The sequence below is a fragment of the Tenrec ecaudatus genome, chromosome 3 (genome assembly GCF_050624435.1).
Source record: "Tenrec ecaudatus isolate mTenEca1 chromosome 3, mTenEca1.hap1, whole genome shotgun sequence".
Taxonomy (NCBI): domain Eukaryota; kingdom Metazoa; phylum Chordata; class Mammalia; order Afrosoricida; family Tenrecidae; genus Tenrec; species Tenrec ecaudatus.
In genome coordinates, this window is record NC_134532.1 from 174,703,592 (window position 1) to 174,725,252 (window position 21,661).

The following is a 21,661-nucleotide window of genomic DNA, read 5'->3' on the forward strand; positions in this document are numbered from 1 at the left end:
GCGCGCGGCGCGGGGCGAGGACGGGCAGGGTCCGCCTCCCCGGCCCGCGTGCGCACACACGCCCACCGCGGCGCGGGCTGCGGGCACCGGGCGCCGGGCGCCGGGCGCCGGCGACGGGGAGAGGGAGAGGGAGAGGGAGCGCGAGGGTGCGCACGCCGCCAGGAGCCGCGCTGCCCTCTGCGCTCGCCGCCCGCGCGGGGCATCTCCGGAGCCTGGAAACGGGAACAGGCTTGAAGTATGGCATGTGGCAAAGATGGTTTCTGCCAAGAAGGTGCCCGCAATCGCGTTGTCCGCCGTGGCCAGTTTCGCCCTCCTGCACTCCCTGTGCCTGGCGGATTGGTGAGTGAGTTCTCGGGTTGCGGGGGCAGTGGGAGGCGGGAGAGGGGGGCCCGTCCCTGGTCCCCTTCGGCCAGCCGCCACGCTTGCGGGGCGAGCTCGACCCTCCAGCCGTCCCTGCCAGGTCCGGATCGGCAACCAGGCAGCCGTGGGACCACGTAGAGACGGAGAGCGAGTGGGTTCCCCGAGTGCGTGCGTGCGGGGTGCGCTGTCCCTGGTCCTGGCTGCGTGCCCCCTCCTTCCGGCAGCCCTGCCCGGATCGCTGGGGGCAAAGCCAGGGACTCTTTCCCTAGATTAACCTTCTGTCACCACCTGTTCTCTGGCGCAGATTCTTAAAATAATGCCGCCCGCCCCCGTTTCTGTTTTGTTTTGTTTTGGTTCTCCATGGTGTCTATTTATTTATTTATTTATTTACTTATTTACTTACTTATTTATTTATTTATTTATTTATTTATTTATTTATTTATTCCCACTTTCAGTTTAAACGAATCCCCAGGACAGAACCAAAAGGAAGAGAAATTATGCCCGGAAAATTTTACCCGCATCCTGGACGGTTTACTGGATGGTTATGACAACAGGCTGCGTCCTGGATTTGGGGGTATGAACGATTCCAAACGCGCAAGTTGTGTCCTGTCTGTCCTTCTCTTCGTTTGCCTGTCTGTCTGTCTGTGGGAATATCATTAGGTATGCCTCACAAGCAAAATTAAAAAATATATATAAATCAATAAAAATCTCCCTTTTTCTCACTCACTTGCTCTTCTCTCCTCTCCTCTCTTCGTGAGACCTATGACAAGGAGGGCCGCCCCCACCGTACTTTCTCATCTCCCTGCCCCCTCAGAGGCTTTGCCTCTCCCCCACACTAATTACCTCCTGGGACCTGGCTTCTGGGTGGGGGAGGCTGGAGGGGTAGAGTCAAAAATAGGATCTCTGGGCTCAGCTGCGGAGCTGTTCTGCTCATGGAGAGAGGAGTTTGCCTGGCCTAGGCTACTTGGCTCACAGCAGTTGGCACCTGAGGCAGCTGATCCTAAGTCCCTTGCCCTGCCACGTGTCTGTCCCTCTGCCAAAATGTCGACCTGGTGTTCTACCTAGGACATGAATCTGGGGCACGAAGCTATCTGCTCTGCTAGAGAGAACCTAGTGCCTGCCTGTGCTCTTCTACAGAGAGATGGATCTTTACTTTCTCTGGCGGGGTGGCATTTGAAGTCTCTCCGAAGACTTCAGAGTCAGAGCTATGAAGATGTATCCCTCCTTCAATGAAGAGTTATGATCAGATGATCCCCTAACAGTACCATTGCTCTTTACCGTAGTCATATTTCTTTCCCTTATGTAACGGCCACCCAGGGGGCAACCTTATCGTCAAGGCACCAAGTTCCTAGAGTCTTAAGTGCTAACTCTTGGCCTAGAATGCCCTCTCCGTCCAGTTCAGAGAGGGGACAGACACACCCAGGATAACCCTCTAGGTGCTCTCTGGCCTCCTGACTATGAACTCCCTGTACTTGGCACTACAGGGAACTAGTTACACCGGATCCCTGGGGACCAGTCACATCTCTAGAATCAGTGTCACCCTTTCCTCCCCCATGGGCCTCCTCATAACAGACCACCAAGAATCTTTAGTAATGTTGATTGTCAATATTAAGCACAGAATAATATATGCTATGCTTGAACATTGCTTCCATGTAATAGTTCTTAGATATTTTGAATACTCCCAACAATCTTTGTTTGTTTTTCATCTTTCTACAATGAATTGCCACATTATTAGTAATTGACTGTAAGGAGCCCTGGTGGCCTAGAGGTTGTGAGTTTGGCTGCTAACTTCAAGGTCAGCAGTTTGGAACTACCCACTGGTCCTCGGGAGAAAGACCCGAGGGGTTTCTCCTCCAGTAAGGAGAGTCTTGGAAACTCACAGGGGCAGTTGTACCCTGTCCTAAAGGGGCACCATGAGGCGGCATCCACTCATGGCAGTGAACGGTTTTGGTTTTCAGTGGAAGCCTGCTTTGATTTTTCCCTTCCTTTAATCAGCGCTTTATTCTTTAAAAAAAGGGTTATTGGAGTATTACAATATTATAGGTAAAGCACAAGAAAATTTGACAGAGCCAGTAACTATAAAAGTAATGGGTAGCAATGAAAAATTGTTTAGGCAAAAATCACATGATTTGAAGCATCAGTCTAATTGGATGGTAATAACAGTGATGATAGGGGCTTATTAGAGGGTTCAAAAAGTAAATTTTAGCCTTGTAGGGTATAATGATCTATGTAAGCTGGGTTTGTGAAAAAGGTATTTGTTATTTACAACTAAAACCAGGAATGCTTTTGTAAAAAGGATGCATAACTGCTGAAAGACTGCACAGAAATGTAGAGGCAGTAATGATGGTGTCCCCTCCTCTAAGTGTGACCTGACCTGGTCTGTAACCCTTCCTGCCCTCAGAATGCCCCTGCTGGTGCCACAGTAGTTGAGTCCTTGTCTGCTAATGGAAAGGTTGCTAGTTTGAATACACTCCCAGCAATTAAGACCACCAGCTCCTCTGAGGAAGGAAAAAACCTGACAAATTGACACAGCCTAGAAAACTCCATGGGATAACTGTGGTGTCCCATGTGGTCACTGTGAGTCAGAATAGATTCAGGAACACGGGCCCTAGATTAAGGGAGCGTCTATTCTATTCTACATAATAGTAGCAACAACAATGACCCCTAGTATTTAAAAGGCATTTATGTATTTTAATTTTCATGTGCATCAGTCATTTTACAGGTGTGTTTAATCCCCATAACAAACCTGAGAGAATACTATTCAATTTCCCTTTCACAGATGAAGAAATTGAGGCTCAAAAACAACATAATTAGTCCAAGGTCAAAGAGGCAGGGTGTGAATTAAGATCAGGCTGTGTATTGAAAAGCCATACATTGACAATGGGTATGATATCAGACCCTCGGTGATGAGGGTCACACTGAGGACTTTCACCAAGTTTCGACACTGAGGAATTTTAAATGTCTTTTTAGTTGTGTAAGGAGCCCGCTCTTTGGGAGAAAGATGAAGTTTTCTGATCCTGTACATTTGTATAGTCTCAGAAACTCACAGGGGCAGCCCGACTGCCTTTTTCAGAGGTGCTGGGAGTTGGGCTTGTCTCAACAGCAGTGGATTTAGAAGGAACCCCTGAGTTCACGTCTCCTCTGCTGGAAGGGTCCCTCTCTCTGAGTCAGAATGGACTCAATGGCAGTCAGTTGTTCTTTGTTTGTTTTGTAGGAGCCCTGTTGATGGTTTGGGTTTGGCAGTGGGCTGATAATCGCAAGGTGAGTGGTTCAAACTCACCAGCTGCTCCATGCGACAAAGCTAATGGCTAGGTGTTCTCCTAAATATTTAGAGTTGTAAATCCCGAATAGGGCATGTGCTAGAATTGACTCAAAGGTAATGGGTTTGGTTTTATTTAGGGCACGTAAAGATGGGAGAGTGGAGGAAGTATAAGAGTGAGAGCAGAGCATTCTCCAACCAGGGGACCTCATTAGATACAATGTGAAAGACACCTGACCCTATAGGCTGAAGGGAATGGCCTTCAGTAGGGTCTCAAAGAAAGCATCCTTGGACGTCATGTAGAATAGGTCCCATACTACTTTGGAGACCATCTCGTCTCCTTTTCCTGTAATAGATGGTGGTACTGAGGGCCAAAAGGGGAAAATGGTATGTGCAAGAACACACAGCAAATTCTGGTTTCTAGACTGGAAGGGCACGGGACACCATAGAGTCTATTACTTGAGTCTTTCTTTATGCACTGACAGTGGTCAGGAGGGATGAGAAGGAGGAAAGATTTGGGTTCTTTTTTTGTTGCCTTCCCAGAGTTCGGGTGCTGTGCACTGCATTTGCATTCATGCAAACCTGAAAAGAGACTTCATCAGAGAAATGAATCATTTGTCAGTGCATGATCTTTCAGAAGTGAGTGGGAAACTATCATATTAGATCAAAAATAGTTTTATGGCAAATATTTCAGATGATTTGATACCATGTAAGTCTAAGCTATCTCAATAAAAGAGGATTTATCTGCCTAGGAAGATTTTAAGCCTGACCTTTCAAGGAAAGAACAGGAATTGACAGAAGTAACAAATTATAATTTAAAGATGCATTAGAGAGTTGATTTACCTGAGAATAAATGAACATGGAGTTGTAACTAAAACAATGTCACTATATTATTAACTGATGAAAATAGTATAATTCCCAGTTCATTTAAAAAAAGCAACAATACAGAAGCAAAGGGAGATTCACTGTAGATGGGTGCTTTTTACCATCCATCCTCTCCCATCTCATCTCGTGGACTTTAAGCAAGGTGTCAGGAAAACTTCATCGTGTCTGGTCAAGCAGGGGGGTCAACAAAAAAGAGAAACACCATCAGTGAGATGGACTGGCACAGTGGCTATCACACGGCTCCAGTATAACAATGACTGTGAGGCCGGTGCAGGACCAGGCAGTGTTTCATTGTGTTGTCCACCGAGTGGCTGTGAGTTGGATAGCAGCAATAATACCCTCTCCCATCCCGTTGCATGGCTCGTCCAATGAGTACAAGAAGATACCAAAGGCAATTCCTAGATTTGGGTTCACTTCAACATTGCCGAAATGTCTCAAGGACATTATTAGTCATTTTGCTTGTCATTGACAAGCAATCGATAGTGCGTGCATAGAGATACTTTTCTAGCATTATGGAAAGGAGTGGAATTCACCTGACTTGAAGTGTTAGCAGTGGATTAGTCATTGAGAATGTACTACATAACATTGCGTTTGGTTTTGTTTTTATTCTCTCATCAATATTTGTGGTAAGTGTGATTCATTTTTTGAAGTGGGTCATTCTCTGTAAAGGTGTAGTATTCCAAATGTGACAAGAGAATAGTAATTCTCACCTGAAAAAGAAAGAAAATGTGCAATCTGTTTCCATGTTACAAATGTGCATCACCGAACCCTTATTAGCATAGACTCTTAGATGCCACGTGTGTGATCTCGTCTTTGGCATTTATACTTGGGGAAAGTTTGACATTTGAGAAGTAAAATGAGAACGGTTCTGATTCTGGCCATTAGGCAATAAATATACACCGACTTCCTGGTTCCTTTAATCCTACTTATGGTCTTTGTGGAGCATTGCCTTCATATCTGTTTATACAACTTTGCTCTATTCCACTTAAAATAAAACTAAAAGCAAAGATTTGAACTGAAATTGGGTACCTTGTGATCGCTCAGTAGGCCAGGAAGGGGCTGAAATAGATTTTGGAAACGAAAGAACATCTTTTTAAACTCCTCAGTACAGCCTGCAATGGGGACATAAAAGCAACTGAGATGGCTTGCTTCTTTCATCCCTTCAGGATCTCCTCTCCCTTGTCTCCCATATTATCCTCTTGAGGAGGAAAGAGAAGGAAGGGGGCAAGATGAGAGGAGTGGAATTGAGGTTCCTACAGGGTGTGGGAGGGACAAGGTCTTTCAGGCTCTGACAATCAGCTTGCTATCGTTCTGAAATAGGCTGCACCTGCTTAGAAGTGACACCTATGTGAACGCTTCCACAAAGAAGCTAGAAAATCATCCCACTGTGTCCTTACCCACTTCCTGCACAATTCTTGCCACTTTAAGAATGCAGAGCTGGTGTGTGCCCCACCAGGAGATGCCTCAGGAAGCTTGCCCTTACCCACTTTCTATGTCAGGAAGATCTGCTCAGCCTTTTTGGATGCATAGTCATCTTTTGAGGCTGCAGGACCTGGACTGATGGTTGCTTGCCTTGGATCCCCTGTCACAACCTCTCTGAATGAACACAGCCCCAGTGCTCATGAATGAACACTTCATTTGGATGACAGTTTCATGTGCAAGATCTAATACATTTATCACAAGAACACAAGAGACGCAGGGTGTGAGCATTCCTCTGAGAAGGGACTGAGAAAGGCAGTGAATGGACCAAGATTGCTACAGCTAATTATGGGGAAAGCTGCCGTTCACATCCCAACCTTCAAACTCTTACTGAGACAACTGGTTATCACTACATCCACTTACAAGTCTTTCTTGCATCAGCAAGCACCCAACTTTCTTCAGTATTCCTTACTATTGCAAAGCAGAATGTATCATTTAAATCCCAACTAATAACCACCCTACATAGGTTCTCCGAGGCTCTGTGATTCTCTGTGGGCACAGACGGCCTTGTTTCTCTCCTGTTGAGCAGCTGGTGTATTTGAACCACCAACCCTGTGGATAGAAGTCCAATGTTATCCCAACCGCACTCTATTTCCCATCAGGGAATGAAATGAGAACTTTTATTTTAAACCCCTACTATCACTGTAAATTAAAAAGAACATATGGGAAATGTTATATATTTAATTATACTTGGAATATCATTCCAAAATTTAAATACCCTCTTAATGTTTTCAAACTGTCTATATCCCCATTTAAGTTCAATGTGTCAAACACAGGGAATCCAGGACAGATGAACCCCTCAGGACCAATGAGGGAAGGTGGGGTAGAAAGGGGGCACTGGTTACAAGGATCTACATAGAACCCCTCCCTAGGGGATGGACTATAGAAAAGTAGGTGAAGGGAGACATCGGACAGTGTAAGACATGACAACATAAAAATAATTTATAAAGTATCAAGGGTTCATGAGAGAGAGGGGGCGGGGAGGGAGGGTAAAATGGAGAGCTGATACTAAGAGCTCAAGTAGAAAGGAAATGTTTTGAGAATGATGATGGCAACAAATGTACAAATGGGCTTGACACAATGGATGGATGGATGGATTGTGCTAAGAGTTGTACGATCCCCCAATAAAATGATTTTTTAAAAATTCAATGTGTCATACACTAACATTAAGGAATAAGCATTAGACTGCTAACTGAAAGGTTAGCAGTTCAAACCCATCAGTAACCCTTCAGAAGAAAGAGGAGGCTGTCTGCTTCTCTAAAGATTCACAGTCTCCAAACCCTGAGAAGCAGCTATACTCTGTTCTATAGGGTTGATCTGGGTCAGAATTGACTTGATGGCAGTAGGTTTGGGATGGTTTTGGGGTTTTTTGGGTTTGGTGCTAACTATTGAATGTTAATAGAAAATATGTGTTTTTAAGCAGACAAATAGGAAGGTTTCAAATATGCAATGCAACAGAAAACTCCAGCTTTATTCTTTTCTGATTTGTTGAACTAATGAGTATTGAGTAATGTTAGGTTGTGAATGTGTAAATCTGAGTCAGGTCTCTTGGGCCTTTTTATTTAGTAGTAGAGACATAACAATCTCAAACAACAGATTAATTACATTAAAACTTTAATGAGAAATCAAATAGGATACTAAGAGAGAGAATAAGTTGGAAGAGGGATCTATTCCAGTTTTTTCCAGGAAGAATTTTCAAATAACATAAAGGTACCAGTCAAGGAAAAAGTAGAATAATTCTCAGAAAGAAGTGCAAAGATCTTAAGGCGAAAAAATGGATGAGTATATTTAGACATTAAAGTATCTAGTGTGACTTACAGGAAGCAAGAGCAAGCATCTCATAGGACAAGGTGAGGAGGTAGGCAGAGATCAGAACAAGAAGGCTTTTGAAGATTCTGTAAGGGAGCTTAGCTTATTCTCTTAGTGAAACTGGAAACTATTGAATGTTAAGTAGTGATAGCATTACTACATAAATTACAATATAGTTCCTCTGCTACATGAAGAAAGTCTTAGAAAATGAGGTGAAGCCATATTGGAAGCAAGGAAGACATTTAATTCATTGGTGATATTTAGAAGTTATGGGAATGCTGGTAGCAAAGTGGGCTATGCATTGATTGCAAGATCAGCAGTTCGAACCCATCAATTTCTCTGTGGAAGAAAGTCAAGATTTTCTGCTCCTATAGAGATTTAAACTGTTGTAAACCCAACAGGGTACTTCTGCCTTGTTCTACAGGGTCACTATGGGTCAAAATTGACTTGCTGACAGTGAATTTTGAGTGAAACTCCTAAGTGATGACATGGTTGACTAGGCAGCAGGGATGGTGAAGATGGTACAATTGCATACAGTGAGATATATTTTGGAGTGACAATTCAACAAGGAACTAGCAATGGGTTGGATATGGGTAGAAAAGCAAAGGGAGAAATAAAAATAACAGATGGGTACTTAAGAGAAACTGGAAAGAAAATGTTGGCAGTGAAAGTTGAGGAGCACCAAAGGAGGGGTGAGGGGAGTCACCAGGTCCTATACGGACATGTTGGGCGCAGGATGCTGCATTTGTTGCCTTCTAGCAGTAGTTGTTTATTTACTGCTCAGACGAAAGTTTATCTTGTAGTACACAAGAGAGTCAGCAGTGTAGGAAGCTGTGAGCAGGAATGGAGAGAGTAGAGTGGAGACAAGAACCCTCCAGACAAAGCCCCCGGAATGTCAACATTTGAAGAAAGGCAGACAAGTCAGAAGTATGAAAGGGTAGCAAGAAAGAAGAGGCGGTGATGAAGTAGGGCAACTGTTGTTTTTATGAACTCATGGCCTCAGTTCCAACTCGTAGTGACGCTCAGGGCCCCGGAACCAAACGCTGCGCCGCCCCGCACCTTCCTTACAATTGTGGCTATGTTTGGGCCCATCACTGCGTCTTCCATCCTATTGAAGGTCTGCCTCTTCTTTTAGTGGGGCAACGAAGAGGGTACCAAGTTACAGAAGTGAAGAAAACAGAGTGTGTTGGGAAAGAAGACTCGGGTGCCTCTGCCAAATACTCCTTTGATATTAAGAAATGGAGATAGATTAATTCCAGTTACTCTTCATCAAAATCTCATCAGTAATTTATTGTGTTCCAGACATTGTTCTAGGGTGGCACTGAAGATGTGAATAATAGTGACAGAAATGTCTGCTTTCTTGAGCGTATAGTGGTAGTGGAGTAAGTGGAAAATAATCAAGAGAAACAAGTAACATACAGACTATCAGAAACAGCTAATTTTTTTTAAAAGGGAGGGTTTGCCAAAGCAATGATACCATGCCCTGGGGAGCACTGGAATGATCCAAGGAGGTGTTTGGAGGCTGGTGTGGAGGCATTGCAAGTGCCAACATACTGATTGAAGAAGTCAGTGTGGCTACCCCAAACCAAAGCAACCCCCCTAAATTTGAGTCGATTCTGACTCATAATGACCTTGTAGAACAGTGGTTCTCAACCTTCCTAATGCCGTGACACTTTCATACAGTTCCTCATGTTGTGGTGACCCCAAGAAACGGTAATTTTGTTACTGTTATTAATCAGGAAACCCCTGTGAAAGGATCCGTCGACCTCCAAAGGGGTCGCGACCCAGAGGTTGAGAGCCGCTGCTGTAGAGCACAGTAGAGCGGGCTCATCTGGTCCATCGGGTTTCCAAGAAGCATACTGACTCCTGTAGGTCAGTGTATTCGGGAAAGCTGTCCAACCGCGAACCCGCTGAACCACGTGAATTTTAATGGAACAAAGGAGTGTGAAATGGTGAGTAGGATAAAAAGGACTTTTAAATAGAAATTTGTAGACGAGGAAAGATTTTGCTTCCACTGAGTGAAGTCTTGCGTCTTTGGAGGACTGTCATCAAACCAGCACCGACGGTGACTTATTTTAAAATGATCACCTGGCTGCTATGCCAGGGGCAAGGCAGATGGAGACAGGTGTTCATCTGAAACCAGACAGACATAATAGGCACTTTAACCACACCGATAACAGAGAAATGTGAGCAATGGTTGGCTTCTGGCTGTACTTTGCATTCGGAGTCGACTGAAGATAGCGATAATGCTGACAGGAGCGTGTCCAACACAGTGACAGAGGTGGTTGGTTTTTGTTTTGTTTACCTGCTCATCTAGAAGAATAAAATTACCAACACTGAAATTCAGGCAGAAGCAGACTCGTGTGCATAGAAAAATCATTGTATATACACCTGTTAAATTTAAAACAACTATTAGATATCAAGTGGAGATGAGTCTGGAAGTCAGAAAGGAAAGTTGCATAAAAACTACGAAAACTAAGGAATTTAAAGTGATCAGCATTGTATTGACAGTGACAGAGAAAAGGTACAATGTTTGTACTCTGGAAGGCCCAATTGTTAGGAGTTAGGGGAGAGGAAGAGAGTTCTCAGTTCCAGGGTGACTGAGAAGGAGCCGAGATGGAGGAGGAAAACCAAGAGACTGTGTTCCCTAAGCAAGCACTGTGAACAGCCTCTGTAAAGCAAGGCTGAGTTTGATCATTTCACACCCTGCTGACAGATGAACTTATATAAGAAATTTAAAATTCTACCGTTATATTTAGTATTATCAACATTTTCAATATAATGCCTTTTTCAACATGATATCAGTGTAAAATCCCAGGTCACTAGGGTTTGCTAAGTGAAACTATTTTTAAGATGGTCTCTCAATTCGGTGGTATACCATTGAAGCCATACTTTGGCTCTTGTTGATGCGTTAAACTTATCTTAAACTTAGATTTTAATGTGAACATTTATTTGATGGTCTGATGGATGGCAGTCACATATGGAGTCAGTTTGTCCCTGTGCATTGCATCCTTTGAGATCCACATGTACTCTTGCAATGTACCTTGTTGGAAAAGTTATTTTCAATGAATGAGTCACTGAATTTGAGAATTTTATCTGCAACTTCTGGTGTCATTTCTGTCGCCAAGGCTGTATTTTCCAATTGCTGATCCTTCCTCTGTGCTTCTAACTTTTACATTCTAATCAGTCGTGATTATCAGTGCATCTTAATCACATGTTTGATCAATTTCATATGACAGAAGTTGGTGCAAAAATCTTAATTATTTTCATTTTGGCATTAGTGGCTGGTACGTAAATTTGAGTAATATTAGGTTGTATTAGCTTGAGTAATATTACTTATATTATCTTGTCTTCCTTATAAGTATATGGCTATTATGCCATCACTGACATCAGAATATACCTTATAATGTTTTGTTTTAGATTATGAAGAGGAGATCATTCCTCTTGAATTCATCCTTCCTGGCTTGTAGACCATTATCATGGTTCAATTGAAAATGGCCAATACCAGTCTACTTCCTTTCACAAATGTTTATAATATTAATCTTTAAGTATTCTATTTAATTTCTGACAACTTCTAGTTTCACTTGATTCATATTACATATGTTTCCTGTTCTGATTGTTCATAGGAACTTGAATTTGTTTATTCTCCTTTTGATTCATGCCTCACTAGCAAATGGAAGTCCCTACAATGGCACTCCATCTTTATCATCAAGGTTGACTTTACTTCTGCCCTGTACTTTGAATGCCTTCCATCTGAGGGGCTAAGCTTCCTGCCCTATCTGAGGTGACGTTCTGCTGCTATCCATAGGGTTTGGACTGGCCAATTTTTTCTGAAGTGGATTAGAAGATCCTTCTTCCTAGTCTGTCTTAATCGGCTTCAAAAGATCTTTTAAAGTGTAAAATACAAAAGTGACCCATGACACGGTGTTTCCATCGTCTCCTCACTGCTGTCGTCATGAGTTACTCGTACGGCTGCTGACCAATTGTCAGACGATCAAATCCCCTAGGAAAAAGAGGAGACTGCGCCTGTGAGGTGTTGGCAACACAAACGGGCAGTTCTACTTTATCTTAACAGGGTCACTGGGAGTCAGAACTGACTTGGTGAAAGTGGGCTTGGGTTTGGGGTGGGAACACTGGACAATGAATAGGGAGGACTAAAGGACAATTGATGCATTTGAATTATGGTGTTGGGGAAAATTAGAGCCTGTACCATGGTCTGTCAGAAAATAAATACACGAGTCTCAGAAGTACAGTCAGAAGGGTCCTTACTTGTGTGAAGTTGGCTAGACTTTGTTTCATGTACGTTGGACACGTTATCCGGAGGGACAACTCTAGAGAAGTACTTCACATTTGGTAAGGAAGAGGCGCAGTGAAGAAGAGGACTATTTTCAAGGAGATGCATTCAGACCATGACAACAGCAAAGGGCTCAAACACAGCAGTGCTCAGGAGTGTTGGGACAGGCAGTGTCCTGGTCTTTTCTACGCAGAGTCTCTGTGAATGAGAACTGACAGTGGCATCTCACAACAGCACCATGATTTTTACAGAGCAACTCTGTTCATTGGGATGGTGAAAACCTGCTTGGCCCCAATTGAAGAGGGAATGGGAGGGGTTTCTTTCTGGGCATATGTAAAGAGGCACAGAGAAATGAGGTGGGAGAGGCAGAGATAAGTAAACCAAGAGGCTTTTTTGTTTGCTTTAAATGAGGGCATTAAGCATATTTTTAAGCTGAAGAGAATAATGCTGTGGAGAGAGAAAACTGATCATATTAGTCAATGGAAATTCTGTTCAACCCTCAGCACAAAATCCACATTATATTGGATAAAAGGGAGAGCTGTAGTGAGAGGTGTCTTCAAGTACACCCCATGTGACAGAGCATGGATTGCCCATAAGGGTTCATTGACTACAAGTTTTATGGAAGCAGATTGCCAGGACTGTTTGCTGAAGAGCTCCAGAGAAGGTCTGAATCGCCAGGCGCTCAGTTAGCACCGCAGTGCTTAACCCTCCCAGCGCTAGGCTCCTTGACAGAGTGAACAGGAAGGAAAATAATTGTCAGACTCTGCTATAGGTTGTTTCCCCCTCGGAGTTTTATTCTAAGGATCACAAAGAGAAAGATTGGTTTATTTATCGATGGTAAAAATACCATTACTCGATTGTGTACTGATGGGCACAGAGGCTAAATAAACACAGGAGTGGAAGGAAAAGGCAAAGGAAAAAGAGAAGTCCTTGAGGAAACGAGAGAATAGAATTCAGAACATGCATTGATTTTTACACTCTTGATTTGACAACTAAAAAAGATAGACTTGCGTTATCATCTGTTTATTTTTTTTGCCAAGATCTACAAAAATCAATGTGGCATTTTTGAAAGCAAACAATCCAAACTCACACTCACTGGGTCCATTCTAACTCAGAGCCACCCTTCTGGGCTTCCGAGACAGTGACTCTGGTCCACAATAGATATAGGGTCTGAGTAACTTTGTGGATCCTTAGATAATTCATCACTGGCTCATTAGATTTCTTTTGGATGAAAATATCCATCCAGTGACATTTGTGGGTAATTCAACAAAGAGCTCCTTTATTCTCCAGGCCTTATTTATATATTTATTTTCTAATAAGCCTCAGGTGACAGAACTGGATTCTAGTAATCCATTGCTCCTAACACACTCTCATTATTGGCCCATTCAAAGCCTGCTTTTTATCCATGTATCCACCAATCTGTTTATTCATGTCCTATAATAAAAATCATTTAGACCATCAGCCAGCACAATGCCTAGCACTTTGGCAACTCTTATGTTACACAGGGTTCCTCCCCATCCCGTTTCCATTCTTCCACACCCACAATAGAGTTACCATGCTGAATCCTTTAAAAGTGCTTGTCTTGATTTTCTTTCGGCATTTGCTGACATTTTCAAGTACACTTAACATTTTTAAATTGTCTTCTACGTGCTATCTGTATAATCTTCTGATATTGTCACTTCATTTTATATTATTACTATTCATTCTTATTTTACATATTGCAGATCATTCATTATTGCTTCCATATGCATAGGAATCAGTTTATTCATCTGCTCTGTTGGCACTAGGCAGTTTTCTACTTTTTTTCTAAGACTGTGTTCCTGAGAATATCCTGGCTCAAATTTCCTGCTGGAAATGTGCAAAAGTTTCTTTTGCATATATAACCTAAAATGGATCTCTGGGTTTATTGTAAGTGGGCGTTCAGTTTGATGAGAGAATGCCAAGCTGCTTTGCATGGTGGTTTTACAAATTGCCATCCACAATGAATATACATTCCGAGATCTTTATACCATTACATATTTTATTACAACATACACACGCGCACACACACACACACACAGACACACTCACACACACCAGACTTAGGACTGGGGGTAGTCTTCAAAAGTATGTGGAAAAATTCCATGATCTTTTAATCCCATTTTTCTATTAATGTCTTGAAGCCCGCTTGTGCATAGGTACATTGTTATTATTTTTATATGCTACCATTAAAATACTGACAATGGTATTTCACTGTGAAATGACTTGAGTGTTCTGATAGTTAATGTTTGACTCTCTATTCAAATCTTCTTTAGCCACGATAATTTTCCTTCTAGAATTGCCTGTTTTCAGCTTTTGCCCATCTTTCACTAGATTGGTTATGCTTGTCTTATGGATTCAGCGGTTTAAATTGTTTACAAAGTAGACCTGGATTGGTAAAGTGTAACAGAAAACAGTACTTGCCTCGTGTCATCTAAGCAAATGAAAGATGTAGAGCTCTCTAGAGTTTCCTGCTCCCTTAGAAATATCCGTGGGTATTTGCTGTCCTGTTTCATATGAGGAAGACTGGGATTGCTCCATTCTGTAAATATAGAGACATACAGGATTAGGGATTTCTTTAAATATGTTACTGAAGACTTGTTGAAGACACTGCAGCAATGTTTCGTAAGATAGAGCTGGACGCACAGATCCAGGTGGCTGAGCAATTGGAAATGTTTCAAGTGCAGCGCTGAGGAGCTAATGTAGAGAACGAGAAGTGGCATCAGCAAAACTCACTTAGGCCTTCCTCCTGGTGTGACAGCAAATTAGACATCGTGCTTCCAGAAGTCACTTTAAAGTGATGCCCTTTGATTAGTTCTGTACTGCTAATGTAAAGCACACCGTGGTGAGTTATCTGATACATTGTTAATTGCCTTCCCACTTTCTGAGCAAGTTAGATTCATTAATTAGCAGAGTGCAATTACCTTGAATTCGTTCTTGGTGGTCTGGGCTCTCTCTGAAAGACTGCTGAAGACCACCTTGGTTGCTTTAATGAGTCTGACCTTATTTCAGGGATCAAGAAATTTCTTTTGTTACCAGAGGAATAAAAAAACAGTTAAAGCTGGCTCTGGCATCATTAAAATGCATATAAAAATTGTGAGAAGAAGTCTCTCCAAGCTCAACAGTACCTGGTCTCTATGTAATTACACGCCCTCAAAGCCTCACACACTGCCGCTGTGATGATTCTAACTCCTGGTGGCCCTGTAGCCGAGGGTGAGTTTCCAAGGCATAAATGTGTCCAGGAGTAGAAAGCTGTCTCTTTCTCCTGAGGAGTGGCTGGCGGATTCAAACTGCTGACCTTATTCTTCATTCACTCGCTCACTGCCATGAAGTCGCCTCCAAATCATACAGACCTTCGAGGCCAGGGTCGTCCTGCCCCCGGGGGTTTCTGAGCCTGTCACTCTAAATGGAAGCAGGACGTCTCATCTGTCTCCCTTGCAGCAGCTGATGAGAACAAGATGCTGCCTTGGACTTGGCAGCACAAGTAACCACGGTGTAACTCGGGCTCCTCAACCATGCTGTTACTTATTATTATTTCCATGACAGTTCCTCTCAAGAGGAGTGAAATTCTTAGGAAGGTTGATTTGAACATCTTTAACAGTAGTAATAGAGGAAATATCTCTAAGAGTTATTCTTTCTTGCACAAACCAAACCCTCACTGCTGTTGAGTCCATTCTGACTCAGAACAGCCATGGAGGACAGAGTAGAACTGTTCCCTGTGAGTTTCCAACACTGTAATTCTCTCTGGGAATAGAAAGCCTCATCTTTCTGCCCTGGAGCAGCTGGTGGTTTCAAACTGCTGACCTGTGGTTAGCAACCCAACAAATCTATTGGCATTTAGCCTATGCTGACTCTTAGCGACCCTCTTCAAAGAGGATAAATATCTCACCTTTGTTGTTAAGGGGTGAAAGACAGATCCAGACAGGCTGTCACAGAGAAAAAGCAGGAAAAGAGCTTAGTTTAGAAAGTAATCATGGCCAAAATAGGACATGTAGCGATAGCACACTCTATACAGTTAACAGCCCATATCTGATTAAGCGATTAGTCCTTTATTATTTTGATAGAAAGAATGGTAGTAAAATTAGAACACGATTGAAGGGCAATTATTAGTTGACACTGAGTAGGCGTCATCTTAGGGCGCCCTGTATAACAGCGCCACACATGGCCCCAGCCTGAGCCGGCGTCATGATCCTTGATAACTTTGAGTCCACTGTGTGGCTGTTGCGTCGATGCGTTTCATTGAGAATTTCCCTTCCTTGGTGGCATTGACCTTCTGCTTCATCGACATGGCATCCCTTTCTAGCCGTCAGTTTTTCATAATGATGCATCCAAAGAAAATAGTGCAAGAAGTATGAAAAGATTCGAATACTGGTTCTGGAAGGCAGGCAGTCCTGAGGTTATCAAGAAAACCAATCCCTAACTGTGCCTCGAAGGATTTGTAGGCCAGACGGAATCAGTGCATATGGCTCTCAGTCAGTCCTAGTTAAGTGCACGCCACTGTGGGTGGGTTCAAACCCCAGATCTTCCAGTTGGCATACTTACTCCCCCGGGCCACCCGGCTCCTTGTAGACTAATTCAACAGCCTCTTATAGGAACACCTTTTCTACTTTTGCCTCAGATACTCTATCTCCACAAAACTACCAGAGTGATTAAAAATCAAAACCAACATTTAGTTCAACCCTCAATGATATCCCTTTGATCATGGCATAAAAGCCAGTCTTCTCAGCATAACCTGTAAACGGCGGGAGAGCTAGCCGAAATACAGAGGATGGAAACACAGGGAAGTTGATGAAGCCCTTTATTTCATCACGATTTCCACAAGACACTCTCCACATCATTTTAACAACTGTCACCTTGCTTTATATTTTGAATGTGTTGCTGAAAGATGGCACTTCTCAGAATATGAGTTCAGGGGGTGGGTGTTTTATATCCTCCAATTTGGTTTTCTTTCTAACTCGTGACTTTCATTTCTTTCTTTCTTTTTAAAATCATTTTATTGGGGACTCATACAACTCGTATTACAGTCCACACACACATCAATTGTATAAAGCACATTTGTACCTTCATTGCCCTCGTCATTCTGGAACATTTGCTCTCCACGTAAGCCCCTGGCATCAGCTCCTCATTTTTTCCCTCTCCTTCCCTGGACTTCCATGTCTTTCCCACTGTACTAGGCGCTCAACACACGGAGCTCTTTTCTGCTTTGGGGGCTTTCTGCTGGCCTGTCTCCCTGGGTGCACTGCAGTGATCCCGGCTTTTCTAATGTCTCCTGCTCCTCCTCCTGGTTTTCATTTAAAAGTCACTGCTCCAACAGACGTTTGGGAATGGATGGCCATGATGATTGTACAACAGGATGAAGTTAGTTAACACGATAGAAATAAATGCGCAAAACAGACTTACCGTAATAAAACAAAAATCAATGAAAAAAATCATAGTCTCAGTGCTCTGACCACACACCAGGAGTGGCCTTCCCAGGTATTCATTCTCTTACCAGTCTGTTCCTGTCCTCCTTAGGAATGATAGCCCTCTGCCATTTTTTGCCTTTCTTCACTACTTGTGGTCTGATTCCCCGAGAGAGTGCCAACACGTAAAGGCAGGGAACTTGTGAGTCTTATTTACCATTCTTGTGCCAAAGCTTGTGGGGAACCTGCCACTCAGTCAATGTGTGTTGAATGAATAAATAACGTCTTTACCAATCATGTTTTTAGAATCTCATTCAATCTCAAAGAATATTTTATATGACTTCTCACCTATGAATGTCCAATTGTTCCAAATACCCAACAAAATGTGTTCCTTTCTTTTCTGGTTCATTTGGATTAAAATTGTAATAGACCATATTTTGAGATTAGGTAGAGGCCTCATAATAAAACAAGCTGCATATTATTCCTGGGGGTACTTTTCAATGTTGAGAAAAATTTTCCATAATAATTTGGTGAGGATTAAACATTATGGAAGTTGACCTAAACTGGAAATTGGCACTTAACTTTGAAACACATCTGTCCATTCACTTACTGGAATATTTCCATTAAATATTTACTTATTTATACACAAAACCTTGTTTACTACAGCTTATATAAGTTTGGAATTGACTATTTCCGTTTGCTCTGAACATCCAATATCCATATACAGTAATTTATTGCACTTAACATTTTCAGTAATGAACATTTGTCCACAGCAATTTCTCAAGGCATTACACATTTTAAGTGTCATTCTTAGCATTGCTAATTCTACCTGCATTTGTTTTTCGTCAACTTTATAAATATTTGTGGCAGATGGAATAATGAAAAACTCACCCTCACCGAGTTGGTTCTTTCCTGTAGCAACCCGATGGGATAGGGTAGCACTGTCCCTGTGTGTTTCTAAGACTGTAACTCTTAGGGGAGTAGAAAGCCTAGTCTTTCTGCCCCGGAACAATAGAGGATTACTTTGCTTTTGCATGGTGCAAGTCAATATTTTATATGCAATGTCTTGATGGTTTCCTTTATATAACTTCTAGATAGTATTTTTTTCTGAGAAACTTGCATTTGATTTCTTGTAAATAAATCCTGATTGACTTAGTGTCAATGTAAGATTTCCCTGTTAATTAAAAACTGCTGATATAAAATGACAGAAATATTTTCCCACCATTGGAAATTTTGAATGTAACTAGGAAACCCAAGGAACAAAGTAAATTTTCTAGAAGAGGGTGAGGAGGACAAGAGAATCAGAATACTCTGTTTTTAAGTGCTGGACATTCCCAAACTGTCTGGATGGTCTTATCAAGCAGAGTTAGAAGAAAGAAAGTGATAAGTACATAATTGATCTCCCTTTGGGTTGCATGGATCTTCCTAAGGGGACATTGTCTTCTCCTTTTTCCCTCTGAGAGTAAAGGAAATCACACCACTGCTCTCTTCCCTGAAGCTCATTTTCATTTCAAGGTAATTGTTCTGCAGTTTAAAGGTACCTGAAAGAGGAGACTGCAGATGGATCATTTCTTGGTTAGGGACTTCGTAGTTGGAAGGTATGGTGATCTAGTCAGGTCCTACTGTTGCGGCTTAAAGTGTAATGAGCATTGTGGAGAGTCTGATGTGTAGGGGGCAAGGTTGTTTCTTCTGAAATAAATTGCTGATTATTGTATTTCCAAAGATTGGAACTTCATATATTCACAGGCTGTAGAGTTGGAACCTTAAAGAACAATAAAATATGAGGCTTGAACTTTGATTTGGATTACACTATGCATTTTGTTTCCAAGGGATAAAGGGTTTTTTTTTTAAGTTCATGGAAAGATTGAGTTAAAAGACAGAAGAGTCACAGTGAAGGGACAATCAGCCAGGGTGCAGTGTAGCAGTGACAAAACACACAACATTCCTTTGGTTCTGTAATGTTTCCTCCCAGCAACTCACTACCATGACCCTAGTTCTACCTCACAAATTCTGCTAGAACAAAGCATGTACATTGGTATGCATAAGAGCTTCGGCCCCACAGAAGCCAGGACCTATAACCCCTCAGCAACAGTAATGGGAACAGTGACACCATGAGGCAGGGGAATGGGCTGTGTTTGTCTGGGTCGACTAGAGAAACAAATTCATAGACACTCATGTGTATGAGAAAGAGTTTTATAAACAAGAGCAATTGAATATTGAGAAAACATCCTAGCCCAGTCCAGATCAAGTCCATGAATCCAATATTAGCCCATATGTCTAATACCAGTCTATAATTTCCTCTTCAGACTCATGAAATGCATGCAATGGCACCAAATGCAGGAAAATCGTAGTGGGTGGAAAGTCTTGTGGATCCAGTGGTGGTGGAGGCATCTCAACACTGGCAGCGGTCTCCACGTGGTTCCTTCAGCTCCAGGGCTCTACCATAGCTACCTATGTCTTGACAGAAAGCGTATTTCCCAGGGAATGAGCCTGTGTTCCCCCTCCAGCAAGCTGTTTATTTCCTTAGCACCTCCAAATGAAGTCATCAAGCTGAGAACTGATTGATAGGATAAACTCCACCCCATCCACTCTTCAGTCTCAAATTGACAACAGAATATATAACTACCACAGGGGGGAAGGGAGGAAAAAGGGGGAACCAATAGCAATGATGAATAAAATTATATATATAATTTCTCAAAGTTTCCCAATGGAGGGAGAGTTGGGGAGGGAGGGAAAAAAGAGGAGCTGATACCAAGGGCTCAAGCACAAAGATAATGTTTTGAAAATGATGATGGCAACATATGTACAAGTTTGATTTATGGATTGCTATAATATCTTTAAGAGTCCCCAATAAAATGATTTAAATTAGTGGGGGGAAAAAGACAATGTAAACATCTGCAAATTTTTTATTCCTCCCTACTCCCACCCCCACCCTGAGTAAACCTGAGAACACCAGGCAGGGATTAACCAGATGATGGGCTTAACTCGGGCATCTTTTTTTTTTAATTAAAAGAGCATTTTATTGTGGGCTCTTATAGCTCCTATAACAATCCATACATCAGTTTTATCAAGTATATTTATACCTATGTTGCCATCACTATTTTCTAAACCTTTACTTTCTATGAAGCCCTGGGTATCAGCTCCTTTTTTTCCCCCATCCTCCCCCACTACCCTCGTGACCACTTGATAAATTATAAATTATTATTTTCATATCTTACATTGACTGCTGTCTCCCTTCCCCCATGGCTTCTATTGTTCATCCCCCAGGTGGATGGAGGGTGGGGGTGGTTATGAGTGGATCATTACAATCCTCTTCCTCCCCTCCTTGACTCCCCTTCCCCCTACCCTCCTGGTATTGCGACTCCCACTCCTGTTCCTGGATTCCCTACTTCTAAATGTATCTGTGCACATGCTCTGGCCTAACCCACAGTGAAAGGCAGGACTAGAGTCCTGATAGTGGGGGGTGAGGACGCCTCAAGGAACCAGAGGAGTTTGTGTGTTTCATACTGAGCCCTTGTTGCCTCATCCGTTTCTTGTGACCCTTCTGTGAGGGGATGTACCATTGTCTACAGAGGGATTTCGGGTCTCTGCTATGACCCCCACCCCCAACCCCCACCCAGTTCTCAGCAATATGGTTTTGTTTGTTTCTTTGTTTGCTTTGGGTCTTCTGATGTCTGATACCTGATCCCGTTGATACCTCATGATCACACAGACTTGTGTACTTTCTTCCATGTGGGCTGTTGCTTCTCTGCTAGATGACTGCTTGTTTAACTTCAAGCTGTTAAGGCCCCAGACACTATATCTTTTGATAGCAGGACACCATCAGCTTTCTTCATCACATTTGCTTATGCACCCATTTTGTCTTCAACAATTGTGCTGGGAGGGTGAGCATCACAGAATGCCAGTTTATTAGAACAAAGTGTTCTTGCATTGAGGGAAGGCATGAGCAGAGGCCCAAAGTCTGTCTGCTACCTCAGTATATTGCCATATAAATATATGTACCTAGGCCAATACCTCTATTATTATGAGTTAATGTATTTACATATGTACACACCTATGCTTATACCTCTATCCATAGCTTTGCTTCCTAGATCTTTCTGGTTTCCTTTTACCTTCCTCCTGCCCCACCATCACACTTGCCCTTCTCCCACCTCA

The 21,661-nt window shown here is 42.5% G+C and overlaps 1 protein-coding gene across 3 annotated transcripts in view; it reads left to right on the forward strand.

Moving 5' to 3' along the window:
* Positions 1-242: 242 nt before the first annotated feature.
* The window catches only part of GABRA4 (gamma-aminobutyric acid type A receptor subunit alpha4), a 109,904-nt gene continuing 88,485 nt past the window's right edge, over positions 243-21,661 (forward strand). For 2 of the 3 annotated variants that reach the window (XM_075544980.1, XM_075544981.1), the window contains exons 1-2: positions 243-271; positions 816-934. In XM_075544980.1, coding sequence (XP_075401095.1) covers positions 243-271; positions 816-934 — 148 coding nt within the window. Of the gene's footprint in view, positions 340-815; positions 935-21,661 lie in introns of all 3 variants that reach the window. The other variant, XM_075544979.1, reaches the window with a different exon arrangement.